The following is a 23,416-nucleotide window of genomic DNA, read 5'->3' on the forward strand; positions in this document are numbered from 1 at the left end:
ATGTGTTCTGTATATTTTGGAAGAAATTGGACTTAATATATAAATAATCTTAATATTTATTAGTGAAAATCAAAATGATTTTGAGTTAAAGAAGTTGCCTTAAACACAGTGACAAAATACAAAATGTTATATTTAAGTAAAATAATGGTTAATATAATATGCACAGTGTGATGTTAAATTGTATATTTTATGAAATTAATTACAATTATATTTATAGCAATGCTTTCGCAATAAATAAATCATACATTGGAAGTGATTTTTATTTCTTTCTATACCTTACACATTATTTTTAGGTATACATAGAAATATTGAAGGTGGTAGAACCTTTTGTGGTTCGACTCCGGTGGTACCACCGCCACCTTATTTTTGCTTCATAACAGCAGTGTTAAGCGCTACTGTATTGTGGGTTGAAGGGTGTGGTAAGGGAGACATACTTTTCCGTGGCGTTCCAGCTTAGCCCTCAGGGGTAGCGGCGCAGCTGTGGCCGACCTCAGGTAGGAACATCTAATCCTTTCTGCGGTTGATTACAGATGTCCATGGGCGGGAGTAGCCACTTACAAACAGGTGGACTGCGTGTTCGCTAATGCTATATTGCAATAAAAACTGTCCTACTGTAAGACACGGTGGCTAAGAACATAACGAGTGCTAATGTAGTTATCAGTTACAGATATCTATTGTCCCACCACTGGTGAATGGTGTCCTTAATAAAGATAAAGAGATTAGCCTTTAGTCCACCGCTGGCTAAATGCGGCGTTGATAAGGGCAAACATATCATATACGTGTCGTCATTCACAAAAATAACTTTAATCAATTCTCCTTACTTAATTTATCTAGTAATTATTATTAAAAAAAACCGACTACTAAAAATGCTTAACTTAAACAGAAAGTACTAACGCTAGAGTAGTCTATTTTACTCCGACATTTAAAACGAATCCAACGACACCTCATAATCATGTAATTAAAATCCGTCCGTTTTAAGTATTTAGTGCGAGCAAAATAATGATTTATGAGAGGCATATGCTCGAATAACATTACTCATATTAAGTGTCTATATATGCATTACTCTTCACAGTCTGATAAAAAAAATTAACAAAAAAATACAACCGACTTCTATGTCACTACAAAATAAAAAATAATTGAAATAAATGTTGGTTTAGTACATATTTCTGAAGTCGGCGCTCAATATATTTCGTTGGATAACGATGTAAACAGCGTGTCTAATATTAACTGTTATATTTACTTGGGTGGAGGAGTTCCCCTCATTTTCTCCAGAACTCATCGATGGATCCTAACCATATTTAAATGGGACCAACTTCCAGCTCGTCTCTATACAATAAAAAAAGAATTATTAAAATCGGTCCACTAACGGCGGAGTAATTCGTGTACATACATTAAAAAAAAAGATACCGGCCGAATTGATAACCACCTCCTTTTTGAAGTCGGTTAAAAACAGCAAAAATGTTTTAACACCTTAGGTAGGTGTACCTTAAGAAGCTTATTACGGAAAAGAATACATTTTTGATACGGAAATAAAACCCACATTCCTAGAAGATAAATGAGTCAATGCAAGTAATTACTTACGTTTAATAGTTATTTTATCAATTGATAACTTATCGGTGATAACTATCGCGTGATTATCATAACTGCTTCATTGTTCAAAATGGCTGTGACACGGCGCGGTTATATTTTTGGTGCATTTTTATCGAGTGTGTTGTCAGTGATTCTGCTGGTGGTTGCAATAGCAAGTGATAGTTGGGTGTGTACAAATTTTATGCTTTTGAATTTTTTTATCCTTACTAACAAATATGTGTAGTCCGTTTGATGGTAGGTCACTGCTGCCCATGGACATGTAATCAACCCTAGATAAGGTAGAAGTCCTACCTTTGCCACAGATGTGTACCTACTACCCTTGGGGACAAAATTGAACACTTCGTGACGTCTTTACACAGAAGTGCCCTTGAAGTGTTTTATAATGCTATTGTAAGGTAGGAACAGTACACCTATTGCTACTTTGTAAAAACATTATAAATTGCTATTACTACTGCCTAGTAGTGCCACTGCACTTGAATTACGGAATCTTTTTACTATTTCAAACGTGTGGCACTTTATTCCCGGGTATTGGTACGTGTTATTATTGTTGTTGAAGAATGTGCTTTTACATATTCCTCAAGACTGCAATGTATATAGTTCTTATAAGGTTTGATTTGCAGTTACCTGAAAAAAGTATTTGTAACATACTTATTTGTGGATTATAACAACACTGTAAATGCTACTCTGTTTTGGTTTGAAATATGCTTGACAGAGACATTTATACGAGGCATACCAACTTAGTTCTCTGGAGTACCTACAGCTTACTTAGTAATTGTCTTAGGTAGGTAAGTATCTGTGGTAAATTCATTACCAATTGTAATTGATCACCTACAAATGTCAATGAACTGTATTCTCTTTTGCTAGTTCAGTGTAATTACTCAGCAAATGCAACGTTATAGGGGTGAAACGTAAACCGATTGTATTTGCAAACGGAACAAACACATCTGCTAGCATTAACAGACTTGACAGGGGCTTAGATAGCGTCGCTCTAGGCGAGAGCTCTCCGTCTTAACTTAGATAGGTACCTACCTTAAGTGCTTTCAACCGTTTCTGATTTATTAGGTACAAATTACAAATGTGGGACATATTTGTATGTGATATTATTGTGAAATTTCAGCAACAAAACATCAAAAATGGCACGTTGTATTTTCTTTTTTCTATGTTTTATCTCAATCTTTATGAGTTACTTTTATGACGAACCTCAGGTTGTATACAATATGGTGTTGATAACAAGTGTCCGTGGGTGACAATGGCCACATACAATCAGATTGATCGCATGCTTGATTATTGTACGACATAATGTTCATAAAAATAAAATGAAAACTCACCTTTGAATTTTATTTCATTGAAGTTACATTATGAGGAAATCTACACACTTGAGTTCTTAAAAAAATCAATAAGTTGTGTGAAGTCTATGAATTCGTGCTCGACCAGCGCGGTGGACTATGGCCATACTGAGAGAAGACACACGCCACATGAAGCAGTGGGACGGTAAAAGGTTGGAGGCGAAGTTATCAATGCAGTATGGCCAGGTACTGGATTGAGGCCGGTTATAAATATCTGACCTGCCCTGAAATCAGATTTAGATTTATTGTCTGAGGAACTAAGTTAGAAAGGGCATGATGCATTATTTTAGATGGACTGCATGGGCCCATTCTATTTTTATAACATCTTTTAGTAATGATATTCTTTTAGTACTGTTATGTATTAACCCTAGAAGTGCCCAGAAGAGGTCGTGTAGATTTAACATCTGTTTTATAATTTTCTCGGTAATTTTAGTTTATAACACAGAATTCCTTTCTTATGTGTCTTATACCTACATAATATATAACATTACCTGACCCGGCAAACGTTGTGTTGCTTAAAAATGTTAAGGGTGAACAACCCTTATCACTTAGGGGTATGAAAAATAGATAGTAGCCGATTCACAGACCTACTGAATATGCATATAAAATTTGGTGAAAATCGGTAAAGCCTTTTCGGAGGAGTACAGTAACTAACATTGTGACACGAGATTTTTATATATAAGATAAAGCTTAATACTCATGTAGAATAAAAGTTAGTATTATTGAACTGGACATAGACAAGGTTAAAGGTCAGAATTAATAAAGGTAACTCAAAATTTGACTACATTACTCCTTTAGCACGATGTAATAATTTGTGGCACTATATTGCAATAATTTCTAGGGATAAAACCGACAGTCTGGATCTTATCTAAATCCGGCTATAAAGGTATGAATTGCACTATTAGCATATAAAGATACTTACCGTGAAGATATCTAACGACCAAGACTATTTCGCTCGTATTTTATCAACAATACAAGGTCAAATGGTGATTAAGTACATAATGACGAACCGCTAGTCGGAGCGGTCACCATACCGGTCTGACGCGCAAATGGTCCCGGGTTCGATCCCCGGCCAGACAGATGTCTAAATGATGAATTTAGATTTTTGTTCCTGGGTCTGGGTGTTTGTGTATTTGTCTATGTGTGTGTCCATGGCACCCACGGCACAGGGAATCCTAGTGTGGGGCTGTGAGTGTAGAAAGCGTTTATTTATTTATTTATAATACTTATTAATTGTCGCTAAAATTACTGAGCAGTCGTTAAATCCGCTACTTGTCGGGTGTCCAAAATTATTGTTTGAGCGACAAACGAGTGGCACATGTTTGATTTTATTCGAGGAAATGTCATCAGTCGATTCTCTATAATGTATGTATAACATAAGCTACGAAATAGCCGCCGAGCCTTTCTCGGGTCTCAGACTATCTTTGTACAAAATTTCATTAAAATCGGTTCAGTGGTTTGGGCGTGAAGAAGAGGCAACCAGACAGACAGACAGACAAATGTCATCAGTCGATTCTCTATAATGTATGTATAACATATAGTACGAAATAGCCGCCGAGCCACAGCCGAACAACAGTCGCATTGTCGGCTTTTTAAAACCGTTTTTAATAAATAATCAATGTTGACCAATTTTTGCCTTCCAAACACCGAAATTTCATTATTATTATTGCGTACATAAATTGCCAAATTTCGAACTGTAGTTGGCAAAAATTGGTAAACATTGTTTATTTATTTATTACTAACTGGCGCTAATAAAAATGCACGAGCGATAGTAGCCAATAGAATTGATAAAGAACGGCTTTGTCTTTTAATAAAATGATAACAACAAGAGTAACTAAATAGTAGATAGTTGTGGAAGTTCTTCCAGCCGTTATTTATCATTGCAGTTTTAATTAAAGTGAGCCACATTGATTAATATGATTGGTTTTCGCTGTAATTCGCCGGAAAGTAATTATAGTAAATTAATGAGATAAGTGGGAAATGATTTGAGGCAATGAGTATCATTCACAAATTCATGTATTTAATTAAACTAATTAATAAAGTCAAGTTTAAAATCTACTTTTATCATTATGGTGTTAAAACTTTCACAGCAAAATCGTCATGTCTATTTCTGACTTGTAGCAGCTGTAGTGCTGTATTAGTGCTAGACTTTTTTTAGTTCACAGATCTACTTTTCGGGGCTATCCATCCTAGATTGTAAGTTAGCAACGAGTTTGTGATCAATTTCACGTGTGGTAAACATTGATCGCGAAAGCGGGAATACGGGGTCTACTTTTTTCATGATCTTTGTGTTCTATTCTTGCGATGGTTACGATCAAAATTGAAACAATACAACATACATACATACAAGCTTTAACAGTCTCCAGTAATTTTCTAAACTAAATAAAAACTTATGTATAAATTTATGGAAATGCTTACAAAATACCTTGTTTCAGATAGTATCAACCGCGACAGCCCCAGTGCAAGCCCAGGACAGCACTATCCGATATGGCCTGTTTAGAGGAGAGGTAGTCCTGCACAACCTTGCCACACCATCTCATAACACGCTGTTCAGTAAGTAGAGACCATACTCGATACTTAATACTTTATCTCAATCATAATTTATAGTTACATGTACCTGATACCAGATACCTGATATACATACCTATATTAATCATAGGCATATGATTAATTATAATGTAAAAATAAGTGTAATATTTTAAGGTGGTAGAACCCTTTGTGGTTCGACTCAGGCGGCACCACTGCCACGCCTATTTCTACCTAATAACAGCAGTGTTAGGCGTTGCTGTGTTCCGTTTTGAAGGGTGTGGTAAGCGAGACAGACTTTTCCGAGGCGTTTCAACTTAGTCCTCAGGGGTAGCGGCGCATCTGTGGCCGACCTTGGGTAGGATTATCTAATCCTATCTGGGGTTGATAACAGGTCTCCATGGGCGGCAGTAGCCACTTACCGTCAGGTGGACTGCATGCTCGTTTGCTACTCCTATATTATAAAAAAGAACATGAGCCCTCATCACATGTAGCAAATAAAAATGAGTGGCCGACTTATTATTATAAATAAAAATAATAATAATCTACTCGTACCTACTAAAAGCATTTCACTTTAATTTAGGTCTTTATTAGTGTATTCCTTCAGTTGCGTATTAAAAACGTTACTACGTCATCACCATCAAAATCATCATCATCAGCAAAATATTTTTGACACCACCGTTTATGAATCAATATACATATCAATATACGGTTTTCTTTTATTTATTTAATCATATCTTACATTACCTATTCGTATCGACATTACCTAAACGTGGTCTGTGAAGTTTTAAATGAACGAAATAGATAGACCTTTTTGCCGAATCCTTTCGGGGACACATTTAATTCTAAAGTTGGTGAAAGAAGAGAAAAAAGGACTAAAAAGTGTTAAAATCCATTACTACATAAATAGGCTGTGACATTTTTTTGTATGGAAACCCATTTTCAATATCTGTGTTATGTTTGGCAGCTACTAAAGAGATTCAGTGTTATCAACAAAAAAATGGAAATAGCGCTAGAAATTTTACGTTTAAATAACACTAAAGTAGTTATAAGTACATTGTATGGACATTTCCACAAATCCATTTTTTTCCAGTGACATGCATACCCGAAATAAATGCGTGCGGAGTGAGCTGCAAAACGGAACACGAAGCGAGAAAGGAAGAGGTAACTGCTTTTTTATACTTTAATTATTAAACTAATTTTATCTGAGGTTGAGTGCAGATTTCCATGGGGTACGTTAGCTATTACCATCATTTAATACATTACTATATACTACATACTCATTTGCTCATGTAGTATAAAAAAGTGTTCTGTAAATCTTGCATGGCATTGGCAGACCCATTGGTTGATAATATTGACGATATTGTTACAATTTTACTATACTATGTGGATATTATCTTATGTTTTCAGGTAAGGGCACTAGCCAATGGCTTCAGACCTAATCAAGCATGTGTCTCCGTGACAACAGTTGACGAAACAAATCCATGTAAGTTTTTTATCTCATTCAGTTTCTTGAGGGTTCCATTCCAAACCAGAATGCGGCCCACCTGATTTTTCGTGAACACTGCCGCTCATGGCATCTAACTAATCTGATTTTAAATATTTATGGCCCCTTGATGTCGAAAGCATTCCAGGTTAGTCCTTAGGGGTAGCGTCGCATCTGTGGTCTACTCCAAGTACGAATCTAATCTTATCTGGTTGGTTACAGAAGTCCATGGGCGGCAGTAGCCTCCTACCATCAGGTGGACTGTATGCTTGTCCTATATTAAATATTTTACCACTCTAAATGATTTTATCTGTTTACAGTGGATCAACCAGCTGTGATCAGCTTCGCAGTATACGTCAGCGTTGTAGCGCTGCTGTTCCTGCAGCTAGCCCTGGCGGTGGTGGCGGCTGGTTTCGCTATCCTCAACGCCACTAAGAACCCAACGGAACCCATGTTTGGGTTGCCTGGTGAGTTTTGTGCACTTAAAAACGGGTAGCCTAACTAAGTTTAGTTGCTAAGCAAAGTTGTCACCATCTATTGGACATTTGGAAAACCAGAAAAGGTACCAGCTTACTTCGAAGGGTTTTTTAAAATCTTTTTAAGGGTGTATTATTGCTTCTGGGAATACCTCGAGAGGAAGTTCATTCATCTTGCACGTAAGCACTTAAAAGTTAAAAGTAAAACTTAACAGTTATATATAAAACTAATGTTTTATTTAATTTTGTAGAAAAATAAATTGTCATAATAGATTTTATAGCACTTTGTGACCTAAACCCGCATTTTAGCCTCGCATTTCTGTGTCCAAAGTAGCCGATTTTTACACCGTACGAATATTAATACACCTACCCTCACAGTTGTAAAAAATTAACATCGCTATAAACGTTTCATACTTTTAAATGCCATTTAAAAATTAAAAGTGAGTTATGAGTATTTTGTTTAAAGCTATAATTATGCTCATATTTTATTTTGGACGTATTTATAAATGTTTTTGCCATTGTGTATATACTAAGCAATAGCATCATTATAAGACTAACTGTTGGGCTTTATCGAATTTTATTGTTTGTTTTGACTGTGTATTTTCGCTACACACCATAGTAGGAGATATTTAAATAAGGAATAATTATCAAAATTAGCCATAATACTACTCCAGTAGAATCTCGACTAAGCGACCTATTTGTTGTCGTATTTGTGGCATTCGGATTATCGGAAATTTGGATAATTGAGTTTATGAAGAAAAGCTATTTAAACCGATTTAGGAATTTAATGTTTTTCGACTATATGTTTGTTACGTATGTACTTTTCATTCTTTGGCAAACTCCAACGACTTCACTAATTTTGACATATGACGTGTCGTTGGATTCGTCTAAATTGTTGAGATTACATAGGCTATATTTTTAGCAATCGGGTTTTTGTTTTTTATAGTAACTTTTTAGTTGCGATTTGGCGACTTTCAGGAATTTAAATGCACATGTCACACAAAATGTGGCTGATTTGCAAGGGTTATTACAAAGTTACTTGTTCACGTTTCTCAATCCGAATAATCGCGAATATTTATAACTGAGGTCCGGATAATCGATTTTCTACTATATCACTAGTATTAGTCATGTATTAGTACATTATGTGATTGCTTACCATATGTTTCTTTAATACGTTTAGGTGGAGTTCCCATTATAAGTCATTGGTCTAGACGCCTGTATGTAGCCTAAATGGCTTGATAGATTTCGACGTATGTGTGGTGTTAGATTTGTCTTTATCACAAGAGCAGAATAATAATAATAACTAAATTTTCTAAATCAAGACTTCTTCACATCAAATTTCAATGGTTTTGGTTGTGTCACATTTTTATTGTTTTTTAGTTCATATTTTTTAGTTTCAATCATTTATAATTTCACAGTATTTTTCACTATACCGGTCTGTTACCTGACATGGGGCGTCATGGCATCCACGACTTCATACCAATTGGTAGTCAATTTTGTTTGAAAATCTTGACAATGTCTACTCTATAGCCTAAGCCTTATTTATGTTCACATGCCTTACATTTCTAAGCACGTTTCAAAATAATTATCATATTTTTTAATATTACTTCACAAGTATAAGCGGGTTTATGTCACACGAGCTATAAAATAGTATACGATACTTGTGACATAAGTAGCCTATTATGTGCACGGCGTTTAGCACCCTCGCTGCGATCGGGCGCTAACTTCACGCCGTGCAAAAATAGGCTACTTTGGCTACGCGTATCGTAATGTACTATATCAGTATCACGTAATTCCTTTATCACGATTCTAATTACGATTAGAATCTAATAAATAGCTGATAGATAAAGTTATAAGGAATAGTGAAACTAAATAAAAATTTCTAAAATTTGATTAAAATTTACATGCTTTATACACCCATAGCTCCACGATTCATCCCGTATCGTGGGTACCGCGAACACATACAAAGACGAATACACAAACACCCAAACCCAGATAAGGACAGAACCTCTTTTAGATATATAAGTGGCCTGGAGATCGAACACGAAACCTTTGTGTCTTAAACCGCTATGGTCGTCATTTTTATTGAATGAAAGTAGAAATAAATTATGATACAGGTTACTTGGACATGATTTGAAAGTAGATAGCATAATCGCACGATTTAAAAGTAATCATTCCAAACTATTCTAGGGTGCCTTTGGACAAACTTAGCAACAGCGACCTGCGGCATAGCAGTGTTACTGCTCTTCGGCATCTACTGGGCCACGTCTAGCTGGCAGGAGCATCTGGCCTTCTCCTACATAGCCCTCGGCTCGTTCACACCCGGGCCTAGCCTTGGGTACTCTTATTGGTAAGAACTTTTGAATTAAAGTTGGTAGAACAATTTATAGTTTGACTCCGGATGCATCAACACCTATATTTGATGATTGCAATTGTTTAGTGTTAAGCAAGCAGTGATGGCATACTGGATTAAACTTGGCCTCTCAATCGGAGGTCCGAGGTTCGAGTCCCAGACAGGCACGTTTGATTATCCAGAGTTACGTTCGTATTTAATAATTAATTATCTTGTTATAAAGGTGAAGGAAAACATCGTGTAGAAACCTATACCACTGAGAGTTCCTTAGAAAAAAACTGAAAGATTTATGAAGTCTACTAATCTGTACTTGGCCAACGCGGTGGACTATGTCCTAAATCCGTCTCACGCGTGCCCAGCAGTGGGTCAATAATGGGTGGCTCATGAAGTGCTGTTATAATAGTAAAAACGCGTCAGAATTCAAAATCAAGTAAAGAAGGAAAATCAAAAACATTTTTTATTTACAGGATACTAATAGCATCGATAATCTGTTCCCAACTCAACGTCTTCCTGATCTTATTGAGGAGGTACTTGCTCGAGAGGGACCCTCCACCGCCCACCATTAAGGTCGATAACCACTCCGATGGTACAATCTTCTTGTACTAAACCCAAAGTTCGGCTTCTAAGAAGATTGTTTTGCTTTCTGTTAATTAAGATGTGAAAAACTGGTAGTCTATTCATCCATCAGCTCTTAAATGTGTATTGTGATAATCGTGATGGTGGTAACTTAATCTTGAAGTTGGTGTTTGCAATAAGGACTATTTTTGTATTTGTTTACGCATTTGCCCATACATTTCCAATCTGCGCCCCTAGTGGACCGTATCAGTAGCACTACCATGAGTTTACAAAAGTATTACTCGCTAGCGACTGCGTAAAATAAATGTATGAAAAATTGTACAGCGCCTCTGGTGGTTACTCGTAGAACTAAAATCCGTAGTGGCGTAACTCGATACGTAAAATACCTATCGAAATCAAATCGCTAGCGAATGTCATTATGATCTATTGTCATACAAATTCGGTCCCATGAGTCATTAATTTGACAGACGTTGTCAAGAAATACCGTAACGATAGTAGTTATGTTATTCACTAGCAAAATGACAATAGTTTTCTATTTACAATTTCTATAGTGGCGTTTCTATGCCAACTCATGGTAGTGCTACTGATCAGATTCGTTGCATGTTCGTTCGTGCCTTCAGTCTGCCTTATGGTATCTACTGGAGGCCTTATCATACAGACCTCACCAAAAAAAATGTTAACACAAATGTAAATCTTCTTTTTACAAATTTTGTATGCCTAATATATTTATACTTGTACATAAAATGTTAAGTTTTAATTTAATAATTAATACATTTTATATAATAAAATACGTGTTTTCTTAATCAAATCCTTATATAACGTAATATACTTAATATCAAAAGGTGAAGGTGGTAGAACTCTTTGTAGTTCGACTCCGGAGGCATCACCACCACCTTTTCTACTTAATAACGGCAGTATCCAGTGTTCCAGTGTTTCGGTTTAATTAGGTAAGTAAGTGTTTAAATTTAAGTGTAGTAAGGGAGACAAGACTAGGGATATACTTGTTCGAACCTCTTATTTCATCTGGGATTACAGATATCAATGAGAGGCACTAACCTCGTATGCGATTTCCTTATAAAAAAAATAAAGATTCCATTTCGGTAAACAAAAGATACTTTTTAATTTATATCCCAATCCGACATCCTCAATACGCAATATCTAAGAAAGCTTAGGGGAAGCTATTTTTAAAAGCCAATCACAAAATAGGGCCGGCATGTTGCATCGCCGGCATGATTGATGGCCAAATTACTAGGCCCGAGCGACGGAGTTTTGGGACTGGGGGATTGGTACGAGTTATAAGTGTAGCGGGTAAAAGATATGAAAAATTTTGGGCACTTTAAAGGTGGTAGAACCCTTTGCGGTTCGACTCCGGCCGCACCACCGCCACACCTATTTCTACCTAATAACAACAGTGTTATGCGCTGCTGTGTTCCGGTTTGAAGGGTGTGGTAAGGGAGACAGACTTTTCGGAGGCGTTCCAGCTTAGTCCTCAGGGGTAGCGGCGCATCTGTGGCCGACCTCAGGTAGGAATATTTAATCCTATCTGGGGTTGATTACAAATGTCCATGGGCGGCAGTAGCCACTTACCATCAGGTGGACTGCATGCTCGTCTGCTACTCCTGTATTATATAAAAAAAACTTTAGATGAAATGTTTGGTTAAGACTTGAATTGATGCAGCTACGTAATTGATGCAAGTTATAAGCCTAGTGAGTAAAAGGAGATGAAACCTACTTTACATGAAGTGTTTGATTAAGATTTAATTTGATGCTTAAAGCTACGTATTTCGGTTTTACTTAATCAACTTCAAATAATGTCGGCCATAGACGCATTGTCAGATCGTTTTTACATAAAGTGGGTTATTTTAGTGGTAGAGCCCTTTGTGGTTCGACTCTGGCGTCACGATTGCTACACCTATTTCTGCCTAATAACAGCAGTGTTAAACGCTGCTGTGTTCTGGTTTGAAGGGTTTGGTAACGGAGATGTACTTCCGAGACATTCCAGCTTAATCCTCTAGGATAGCGGCGCATCTGTGGACGACGTCAAGTAGGAAACTATTCTTACCTGTTACAGACGTCCTTGGGCGGTAGTGGTCAATTACAACTTTAGGACACGTGCATGCTCGTCTGCTACTCTTATATTATAAAAAACGATGACGAATCTACATACTTTGAATAAAGCATTTAGTTATGATTTAAATTGATACTTAGAGCTACATATTATAATTTTACATAGTACATTTCAAATATGATAACTACTTGAGGTTTCCCATAGATGTATTGTTAGATTGGTACTTTAGTAAGTAAGATTTGTCTATAAGGGAAGTAACGAGAATGTGATCGACTTCAGATAAGTCTTATGTCTATTTTAGGTTTGGTGACAGATATTCTTAGGCTGCAGAGACCACTAAATCATCAATCATCAACAGCCCATTATTGTCCCACTGCTGGGCACTTGTCTCCTCTCATATATGAGGATTAGGCCATAGTCCACCGCGCTGGCCAAGTGCGTATTGGTAGACTTCACATACTTTTGAGATTTTTTTTAATAAATCGCTCAGGTAAGCAGGTTTCCTCACGATGTTTTTCCTTCACCGTTTTAGCAAGTGATAATTAATTTCTAATACGCACATAACTTTGAAAATTCAGAGGTGCGCGCCTGGGATTTCTCTGGGATAACTCGGACCCCTCGATCGAGAGGCCGAGTTTCTTAACCACTAGGCTATCACTGCTACCGACCACTAAATATATACTTATAACTTGTCAAGTTATTTAAATGTGTTTTAGAAACAAATGCTACTTTGATTTACTACGTTCACTGAAACAAAGTCTATCATCTTTACATTTTAATATTTTACCCTTTTTTTAATCTATCCTTTTTACCTCACCCTTCTACACGTTAATACTTGAGCATTTAACGTGTTTGTACTTTAAATGTATTTTTAACGTATTGTTGACCTGTATTTTAAATTATTGTTTAATATGTTTTCGATTAATTAACGAGATATCGCTTAAAACTTGCACCAATCCCCCATCTACTCGTGTCAGGCTCCAATTTGCACGTAATCGCTCGAGCGATCAAATATAATTCAACAGGTGACATTTAACGTGTAAGCTATTAAGACCTTTCTAAATACAATATACATACATCAGACCTTAAGGTTCTTTACTGTAAGGTCCTCTCTAGTCATTACCATTATTTGTTGCTTTTTCGTAAATAAGTAAACGCTTTCTACAGTCATAGCCCCACACTAGGATTCCCTGTGTCGTGGTTGCTATGGACACACAAAAAGACGAATACACAAACACCTAGACCCAGAACAGATATCTAAATTCATCATTCAGATATCTGTCTGGCCGGGGATCGAACCCGGAACCCATCGCGCGACAGACCGGTATGGTGACCGCTCCTCCACGCGGGTAGCTTTTAAAATGATAGGAATTTTGTGTTCTGTCGTGTGTTGCTGAGTAAAGATACTGCTGAGTTAAGAGAAATACATTTACTTAACTATTACACAAGACAAGACTTAAATCGTTAATCCTCAGGGGAGACTACGAATCTCTGATTTATTTCAAATAGAATTGAGGTCACATCAAGGGTGTATGAAGTTTACCAATTCGCACTTCATCAGCGCGGTGGATAATGCCTAAATTCCTTTCTCTCTGAAAGGAGACTCGAGCTCAACATTGGAACATTGGTTGTTGTCAACCAGTGAAGTTTTTGAAGGCGGTAGAACCTTTTGTGGTTCGTCTTCGGTGGCACCTCCAGCACACCTATTTCTGCCTAACAACAGCAATGTAAAGCACTTCTGTGTTCTGGTTTCAAGGGTGTGGTAAGGGAGATATAATTTTTTGAGGTGTAGCAGTAGGGGTAGCGGCGCATCTAAACCGACCTCAAGTAGGAATATCTCATCCTATCTGGGATTAATTACAGATGTCCATGGGCGACCGTAGCCACTTACAATTAGGTGGACTGCATGCTCGTGTGCAACACCTATTATATCCTAATAAATTAAATCAACTCAAATAATTTAATCATAACTTTAAATCAAATAAAAGTGAGGCACAAAAAAAGTTGCAGACATAATTCCACTTTAAAATCCTATAACGCTTATAATTTGCACCACCTAGTCTAATGGCAGGCTTCGAATTACAGACACATAATACCTATTTGAACACGCGTGGGTATTGCGTTACCACAAACTAGAAAACGGATCAAATTCAGGTTACAATTAACTCTCATTAACAATTAACCGCAAGCTAATGATACGATGATTGCGTGGTTTTGGGTGAAATTGCATTAAATTGGTGGAATACATTTTAATCAAAACCAATTTAAAAAAGTTATGTGGTTACTAAAAAATGTATTGAAAGTAATCGGTGGTGTTTTTTGAGTTGTTAAATGGAATTGAAGTTGCTTTGTCATTAACTACTTTATAAATGTCATTCATCACTTTATTGTTTGTCATTTTATCATGTTATCATTTATCATTTAGCGTGATAGCGAAAAAGAAGTTAGAAAAATGTAGTGTCATCAAGAGTATCAACTAATCTGTAAACACCTTCAAACATCCCTATTGTATATGGAGTTGATCACATATGTTTATAGGCGGCAGTAACTATATACAATCATGTGGGCTGCATCCTCGTTTGCCACTTCCCTCGTATTTAAACCTCAACAGGATTATTAAATGATTTTTCTGTACAAATAATTTTATATACCAACATTTTTCGGTTATTTTAAATTGTCCTCAATCATGCACAAACATCGCCACGTAATCATCCAAGAGTTGTACCGCAAAATGTTTTATTTGTAACGAATTGGAAACATATTTATTGGCGGTCCGCCATTTATTATTCCGTTTGTATAAGCCATATTGCATTAGGCCTCGGTTAACGTCACAAAACGTATAAAGTAATTATCACCTGCTTGAAGTGAAGGAAAACATCATGAGGAAACATGTACTGACGTACATCTGAGACGACTTTAAAAAGTGCTCGCTGAATAAAATCTCATTTGCTTCTTCAATGTGATAAAAAAATCTACTGGATTATAAAATAAAAATGATTTTTCTGCATGATTTTATATGCTAACAATTATTTCGAATTGGCCTCAATCATCCCACGGTTGAAATGCACAAACATCACCACGTAATCCAAGAGTTGTACCGCAAAATATTTTATTGGTAACGAATTGGAAACCATATTTATTGGCGGTCCGCCATTTATTATTCCTTTTGCACAAGCCATATTGCATTAGGCCTCGGTCAACGTTTAAGAAAACGTATAAAGTATTAAAATATAATTATGACCTGCTTAAACGGTGATGGAAAACATCATGAGGAAACCTGAAAGCTTGAGAGTGTTTAAAATGTTCTCGCTGAATGAAATCTCATTTTCTTCTTCAATGTGATAAACAATCTACTGGATTATAAAATAAAAATGTTTTTTTCTGCATGATATATGCTAACAATTATTTCGAATTGGCCTCAATCATTCCACGATGAAATTCACAAACATGACCACGTAATCCAAGAGTTGTACCGCAATTTTTTTGTTTGTAACGAATTGAAAACCATGTTTATTGGCGGTCCGCCATTTATTATTCTGTTTGCACAAGCCATATTGCATTAGGCCTTGATCAACATTTAAAAAATGTATAAAGTAAAAAATAATAATTATCACCTGCTTAAGCGGTGATGGAAAACATCATGAGGAAACCTAAAAGCCTGAGTGTTTAAAAAAGTTCTCGCTGAATGAAATCTTGCCTGTTTCTTTAATATAATAACGAATAAGGAAAGAGTACTGGATTATAAAATAAAAATGTTTTTCTGTATGATTTTATATGCTAACAATTATTTCGAATTGACCTCGATCATTCCACGGTTGAAATGAACAAACATCACCACGTAATCCAAGAGTTGTACCTCAAAATATTTTATTGGTACCGAATTGAAAACCATATTTATTGGCGGTCCGCCATTTGTTATTCCGTTTGCACAAGCCATATTGCATTAGGCCTCGGTTAACGTATTTGCAATTCTGAATTCACGAATGTTATTTTATTTTCTTTGTTTGATGAATGCGATTGAAAAATATTTTTGACAGCCCGTTTAGCATGTGAAGGTTTTTTAATATAATGGAAGTATCAAGGGCCAAACGCTTCGTGATTCGATGTAGGCACTGCCACAGATATTTCGATCCAATAATAAGTGTAGAGTTTTAGGTCGCTGGTTTCTAATCCGAAATATAATTTGGAACCCTTGTGCGCTAGAAACAATAATGTAGGTGAATAAATGTATAAATACCGTAGAACTGTGCGGTGCTCCCTTCGGCGACCGATCGACCGTGATGCACACACACTCGCGACTTCCAAATAGGTCCCCAGGACCCCCGTAATAAATATAAATTATATTATACATCCCGTGACGAAATCTGAATACCGACTGTCCGTACAATGTGTGTTATGACAGAAACGTCAACCTTTTAAATTTTGAATTTACTCCTTTTATTTATCATCAGTATTTCGACCAGTTCTAAATACTGAACATACCCCCGCCCGAGAAAGGCCAAGCCTTTATCAACCAAAATCCAAAAAATAAAACCTTACACTTATCATAAACAAATATAAAATAACACAAATAAGTTTGTGACAACCCTATTCCGAAGGCAGCCTACAAACCTTAACCATAGGCCAAATAAATATAACCGATGTTTTTTTCAGTTTAACTATCCGAATAATACCATCTTTCTCAGGCAGTAACTCCAAAAACCGATCTATTTTCCGATTTAAAGAAGGCAAGTTTTCTTCTTTTAATAAAACTAAATCTCCAATTTTAGGTGATCCTCCAGATTTCCTCCATTTACTTGTAGTTTGAAGCGAGTGAAAATATTCACTACTCGATCTTCTCCAAAATCTTTGATAAAAAGCTTGCGCCAATTGACATCTCTTCACTCTATTGTTTTCTTTCAGCTGTATAATTTGTCCCACAGTCGAACCGAATGACATGTGAAAGACTCCGCCGAGAAGTAAATGTAGTTAATGCTACAAGAAAGGCTTCCTTCGTCAAATCGTTGACACTTAATGTTCATTTGCTTTGCACAAGAACAAACAAAAACTCAAAAAGATATACACCATAAGGCTTTAGGATTCCTTAACCGCGAAACCCCAATAATAAAGAAAATCTTTAAAATAAAGAAAAGCAAAATCCGTTTGCAATGTGAAATAGCCCGGTGGCATTCACCCTATCCGTAGGTAACGAAACCATTAAATGTATCAATCCATTTGACCAAAAAACAAAATATTCTACAATGAAAACAATAGACCTTTCCCAATAAAAAATAATAATAGAACTAAAGCCATAAAAAATATAACTAACATAAAACCGTAAAACCGCTAAATCAAATTAATATCTTTTTCCGAAATTTATTTACCGTACGTTGTCTTTCCATGATAGAGAACCGTTTTCTCACAGATGAAAAGGAACTATTTACCGTAAACGTATCTGGTAAATATGGCGAACCTACCGCATATCGCCGTGTATCATCCCGGTGATGATAATTTTTATTATAAATTTTATGATCCAAATGTCTTGGATCCGCAATGACGCTAGGATTATCGTTAGTGTCCCTAACTTTATATACAAAATTATCCGATTGTACGTTTGTGAATGTTTGGCAAACGTTAATATTCTGGGCACTTTCATCATTACTTACCGCGTATGAAAAAGGCCCGGACAATACATAACCAAAAATAGTTTGTATAGTGTGAGGCAAATTATTATTTATTTTAACAATATCTCCGAGCATTACCTCTCCTAATAAATCCGCACCGATTAAAATATCAACCTCCCGACTAAGGTAAAAATATTCATCCGCAAGAGGTAGTCCTTTGTAATGACTACAAATCTCTTGAGGTAAATTGAAACTAGGCAACTGATTAGTTATTTTATTTAAAATAGTAGCGGTAGATACCAATAACGGTCGACGTGAAAACCGCGGTCGAATCGTTAAATTAACCCCATTTCTACCAATATCCACTGGTATGCCACTCAGTCCCGTGACTGTAGAAGCATTCGTATTAAACCGCCTCAAACCTAATCTATTGGCACAACCCTCCGAAATAAAACTACCTTGACTACCGTTGTCCAATAACGCACGCGCTTCTTGATAGTGACCATGTGCATCCTTAATATGCACCATGGCCGTAGACAAAAGAACCGTACGATTAAACATGTTAGTTTCAATCATGTTAGAAGTCAACGAAGCACCACCTTGATTCGAAACCGTAATATTTGCCCTGTTAGATCCGCTAACAGATGCAGTACATGGATTATCCTCCACCCTATCCGTGACAACATTAGAAGTATGTGCCCTACTGTTACCGGTCACAGTAGGTGTCGCCGCCGACCTTGCACTGCCCGATGCTGTCTGGTAGTGAGGTAAATCCATGTGAATAAGATGATGATGCTTAGGTGACTTACACTTAAAGCAAACCCATGAAGATTGACAGTCCGCTATCTTATGAGAGTTAAAACATCTAAAACATAGTTTATTTTCTTTAATAAAGTCTTTCCTAAGACCCACCCTTAAAGATAAAAATTTATTACATTTGGAAAGATGATGTATTCCCTTTTTACAACATTTGCAGCCTACCTGCCTATTTTCCTGAAATGCCGCATGAGTTTTAGTAGTGCCATATGCCCGATGTGAATCACCACTTGACTCTAAAATCCTAAGTTCATTTTCCAAAAACCTTATTAAATCCTTAAATTCCGGAAAGTCCTTTCCTGTAAACCGTTCTTCAAAACCTTTTTTTAGACTATTATCTAATTTTTGAAAATTAATATAAAACAATAAATGAGTCCACTGATCAACCGGAAAATTCATCTTTTCTAGCGCTTTCGTATTTTCTAGCAATGTATTTAAAAATAATTTAATAGAATTTAAATGTTTGGTGACATGTGAAATATAAAATAAATTATAAAATAGTTTATCTGCTAACAATCTTTTATTATTATATCTATTGTTCAATAGATCCATAGCAACCGAAAAATTATCTCCCGAAATAGATAAGTGTTGCAATAAAACCTTTGGTTCTCCAGCCAATGAACCTAATAAGTAATACATTTTCTCCGAATCAGATAAAGCATTATCTTCACATATCAAAGAATTAAATAAATCCATAAATGAAACAAATTCTTCTATTTTTCCCGAAAATGTAGGAATCTGTATCCGTGGTAAAACCACCCGCTTCCGCTTGTCACCATCATCCATTGACCTGAACTCCGAACCATGTTCAGTCTCCGAAGATGATATTTCTAAAAACTTCCTCTTGATATCAAAATATATTCCATTATATTTTTTAAAATCGTCCGAATAATCCACATCAGAGCCTTCGTCCAATTCCGATTGCAGCTCCAAAAACATCGACGTAAATTCTTCATAATTACGATCCAAATCATGATACCGTATTTTAAAATTATTTTTATCTATTTCAGATTTAGGTTCCCGCTGAGAAAGATCGTAAATAGAATCCAAATTATGAATTGCTAAATCGTATTTTAATTTATTCAACCTTCGTTTAGACTTAGGAGCCATTTCAAAAAGTTGAAATGAAAAAAAATAAAATAAAATTTAAACCGATAGAACGCTGTCACAAAATTATATGTCAACCGACTTGACAAATATGAAAGCACAAAATATTACCGAATGTAAATTATAATCCGCAATAATAAAAATCCAAACCGAAATAAAACCGACCGAAATAATAGAGTAGACAACGACCATGCAGTCCACCTCCACCTGGTGTAAATGACCACACGTGCGCTGTTACTCTTGAGGACTAAGTTGGAACGCCTCGATTAAGTATATCTCCCTTACCACACCTTTTTCAAACCAAAATACAGCTGCTCCAAACACTGCTGTAATGGCAGAAATAGATGTGGCGGTGGTGCTGCCGGAGTTGAACCACGTAGAGTTCTACCACCTTCAACCGACACAACCCGAAACAGGAGAATGCTCAATACAAGCCCGACCGAAACACTAATAATAATCCGAAAAAACGCCTAAAACCGTTGACGTTTCTTGTAGTACCCGATGTACATAAATAAAATAGTAACCGAAATAAATACGTGTATCCCTACGTAATAATTGTAGAGTACACAGTTTTTTGAATTTGTCCAGCCGCTGTAAATACTTATAATCCGGCAAAGTATTTACAAACGACGTGGACGTGTACCGATGTCTACACTACTGTTCACCAACACACAAGAATATACTTGCGAGCACGGAAACCCGAATCCCGACTCGAAGTGACCAAAATGTAGAGTTTTAGGTCGCTGGTTTCTAATCCGAAATATAATTTGGAACCCTTGTGCGCTAGAAACAATAATGTAGGTGAATAAATGTATAAATACCGTAGAACTGTGCGGTGCTCCCTTCGGCGACCGATCGACCGTGATGCACACACACTCGCGACTTCCAAATAGGTCCCCAGGACCCCCGTAATAAATATAAATTATATTATACGTCCCGTGACGAAATCTGAATACCGACTGTCCGTACAATGTGTGTTATGACAGAAACGTCAACCTTTTAAATTTTGAATTTACTCCTTTTATTTATCATCAGTATTTCGACCAGTTCTAAATACTGAACAATAAGAATTGTACGAGTGCTGCAATGTACGAGTTTGAAAGATGTGGTAAGGGATACTTAGATGAGGCCTTTGCAATATTCTCGTCAGGGATATGACATGTCACGGTTTTACTTATACTAGCTACTTATCACCATGCTGGGTTGTTTGCTCTTTAGATAATGACATTTGTAAGTGTTAGAGCCAATATGGCTTAACCGGGGAGGTATTACCGCCCTAACTATTTCCAGCGTGAAGCAGTTCTGTTTTAGTGGATGAATATGAATCTCGGTTGACGTTCATATGAGGGGACCATAGTTCTCAGGAATGGCAGGCGGCTTCCGGTTCTATATGGAGTTTTTTTTTATAATATAGAATTAGTAGACGAGCATGCAGTCCAACTGATGGTAAGTGGCTACTGCCGCCCATGGACATCTGTAATCATCCCCAGATAGGATTAGATATTACTACCTGAGGTCGGCCACAGATGTGCCGCTACCCCTGAGGACTAAGCTGGAACGCCTCGGAAAAGTATGTCTCCCTTACCACACCCTTCATAACGGAACACAGCAGCGCCTAACACAGCTGTTATTAGGCAGAAATAGGTGTGGCGATGGTGCCGCCGGAGTCGAACCACGAAGGGTTCTACCACCTTCAAATCCATATCCATGAGCGGCAGTGACCAGTGTCCCACAGGTAGATTGTTTACGTATTTTAAACCTCAAACTTAAAAAATCATGTGTATCAGTACTATTATAAGTATATAACGAAATATCTAACAGAACCATCATTGTCTTAAGCACGCATAAAACCCCAACAAAATTCTCTCTAAATTCCCATTCTATGCAACAATCTAAATCCACTTCCTTCGGAAACCAAACTCAATTCCGGGCCAATAGGGGTCGTAATGAAGTATGCAACTTCGGGAGACTCCGTCACCGAACGGAATTTTTTTATTTATACTATCCGACAGCGAGGCGGATTTATTGGCTTTTCTGTTGAATATAAGGTAGGATGTAGTGGGAGCGGTAAGCGATAGCGGAAGCGGAGGCGGGCGCTTTGAACGATATTAAAAAATAGGCTTAAAATAACTAATGCTATTAAATTGGCCAATTCTTATTTAAGTGTATTAGAGTACACTATAGGTAGGTGGGTTCCACAGGTTTGCGGTTGATTCTAGTTGTATTGACCTATGCTTAGCTATAGGACATAAAAAAGAGTTGCAGCGAATTGAATTATATTGTATGTATGCAAAGTATCATGTTGTACGCCATACACAGTTTATGCTGTAGTTGTCGTTTAGCAGCTATGCTGGAAGCTAAATAAAAGACAAAGTAAACCAGGTTATACACGAGCGACGCTTCGTATCGGTGACTTTGGTCTATAGTCGCTGGAGGTTATTGGCGACGGGTGATACAGTCGGCGGTGATGACGGGCTGCAACAGTTCGCATCTGTCAGCGATGATCTTCGGCTATCGTCGCTTTTTGTCGTTTTTGTCGTCGACTGGGGCAGATCGTTAGTCACTGATCATATATGGAAACGAGGCAGCGAGTTGGCGACTGTCATCGACGATGGCCAGAGACCATTGGTGGAAACTTGAAAATTATGTTTGCATGAATACAAATGTGTATGTGTGTGTTTTACTTTGTGTTCGCATGTTTATAAGTGTTTTTGCATGTGTTTGTGATTGTATATCTCATTACAAATCGAAAGCAAAATAAAAACTTAATGATTCAACATACTTCGCAAGTAGGTACAACAAATAAAATCGCTCCGCTATCATTGAACAAGCACCCTTATCAAAGCGGGGGCGCGTGGCACGCAGGTGAGCGTTATATAATTTATTGCGGTAATCCCCAATCCTCTCCCGCTGATTCCTCAGGATGATCCGCTCCATCCTAGATTTATTCATCCTGCAATCCTCGGGGACGACCCCTGTCTTGCTGTTTCACATTCTTAATTTATCTAGGAGAGTTACTTTGGTATGTGTGGTAAATAAGGATGTTGTTTGAGTTCTATGCCTACTTGTACTTGTCTTTCATGTAAATCGTACATTATAATACTTTTGTGAAATGGAAGTAGCAAAAACGGTGATGAAAAATAGTCACTGATATCTTGTCAATCATGGATTAGTAAAGATTACTCACTCCTAACAAGAAAATGTAACCAGTTTTGACAATTGAAATTGTCACTGTTATCTATTTTCGTGTTTTAAATATATTAAAAAAATGTAATTTTTCTGATCATTTAACGTCTTCAATTTCGTGTTTTTGCACCACTCAACTGCGCATGTCGGCATTGTTCCGCGTAAATTACACCATGACAGGCATTAAATGGCTGACAGAATTGTCAGCCGTTTCAGCCGTATAACGGCTTCCGGTGATATCTATACTTATCTATGTTGTCAATGGATATCGTAATCAACCAGG

At 36.8% G+C, this 23,416-nt stretch overlaps 1 protein-coding gene across 1 annotated transcript; it reads left to right on the forward strand.

The window, feature by feature from the left end:
- The first annotated feature begins 1,517 nt into the window (after nt 1–1,517).
- Nucleotides 1,518–10,515, forward strand: LOC140745217 (uncharacterized). Its single transcript, XM_073076956.1, has 7 exons — nt 1,518–1,756; nt 5,372–5,489; nt 6,556–6,626; nt 6,873–6,948; nt 7,269–7,415; nt 9,615–9,774; nt 10,245–10,515. Exons 1-7 carry the CDS (start codon nt 1,661–1,663, stop codon nt 10,381–10,383), a joined length of 807 nt encoding a protein of 268 aa, XP_072933057.1. The 5' UTR covers nt 1,518–1,660; the 3' UTR covers nt 10,384–10,515.
- The last annotated feature ends 12,901 nt before the right edge of the window (nt 10,516–23,416 follow it).

The sequence above is a fragment of the Epargyreus clarus genome, unplaced genomic scaffold (assembly GCF_041222505.1).
Source record: "Epargyreus clarus isolate Ecla_fem2 unplaced genomic scaffold, WU_Ecla_fem_2.2 ptg000002l, whole genome shotgun sequence".
NCBI lineage: Eukaryota > Metazoa > Arthropoda > Insecta > Lepidoptera > Hesperiidae > Epargyreus > Epargyreus clarus.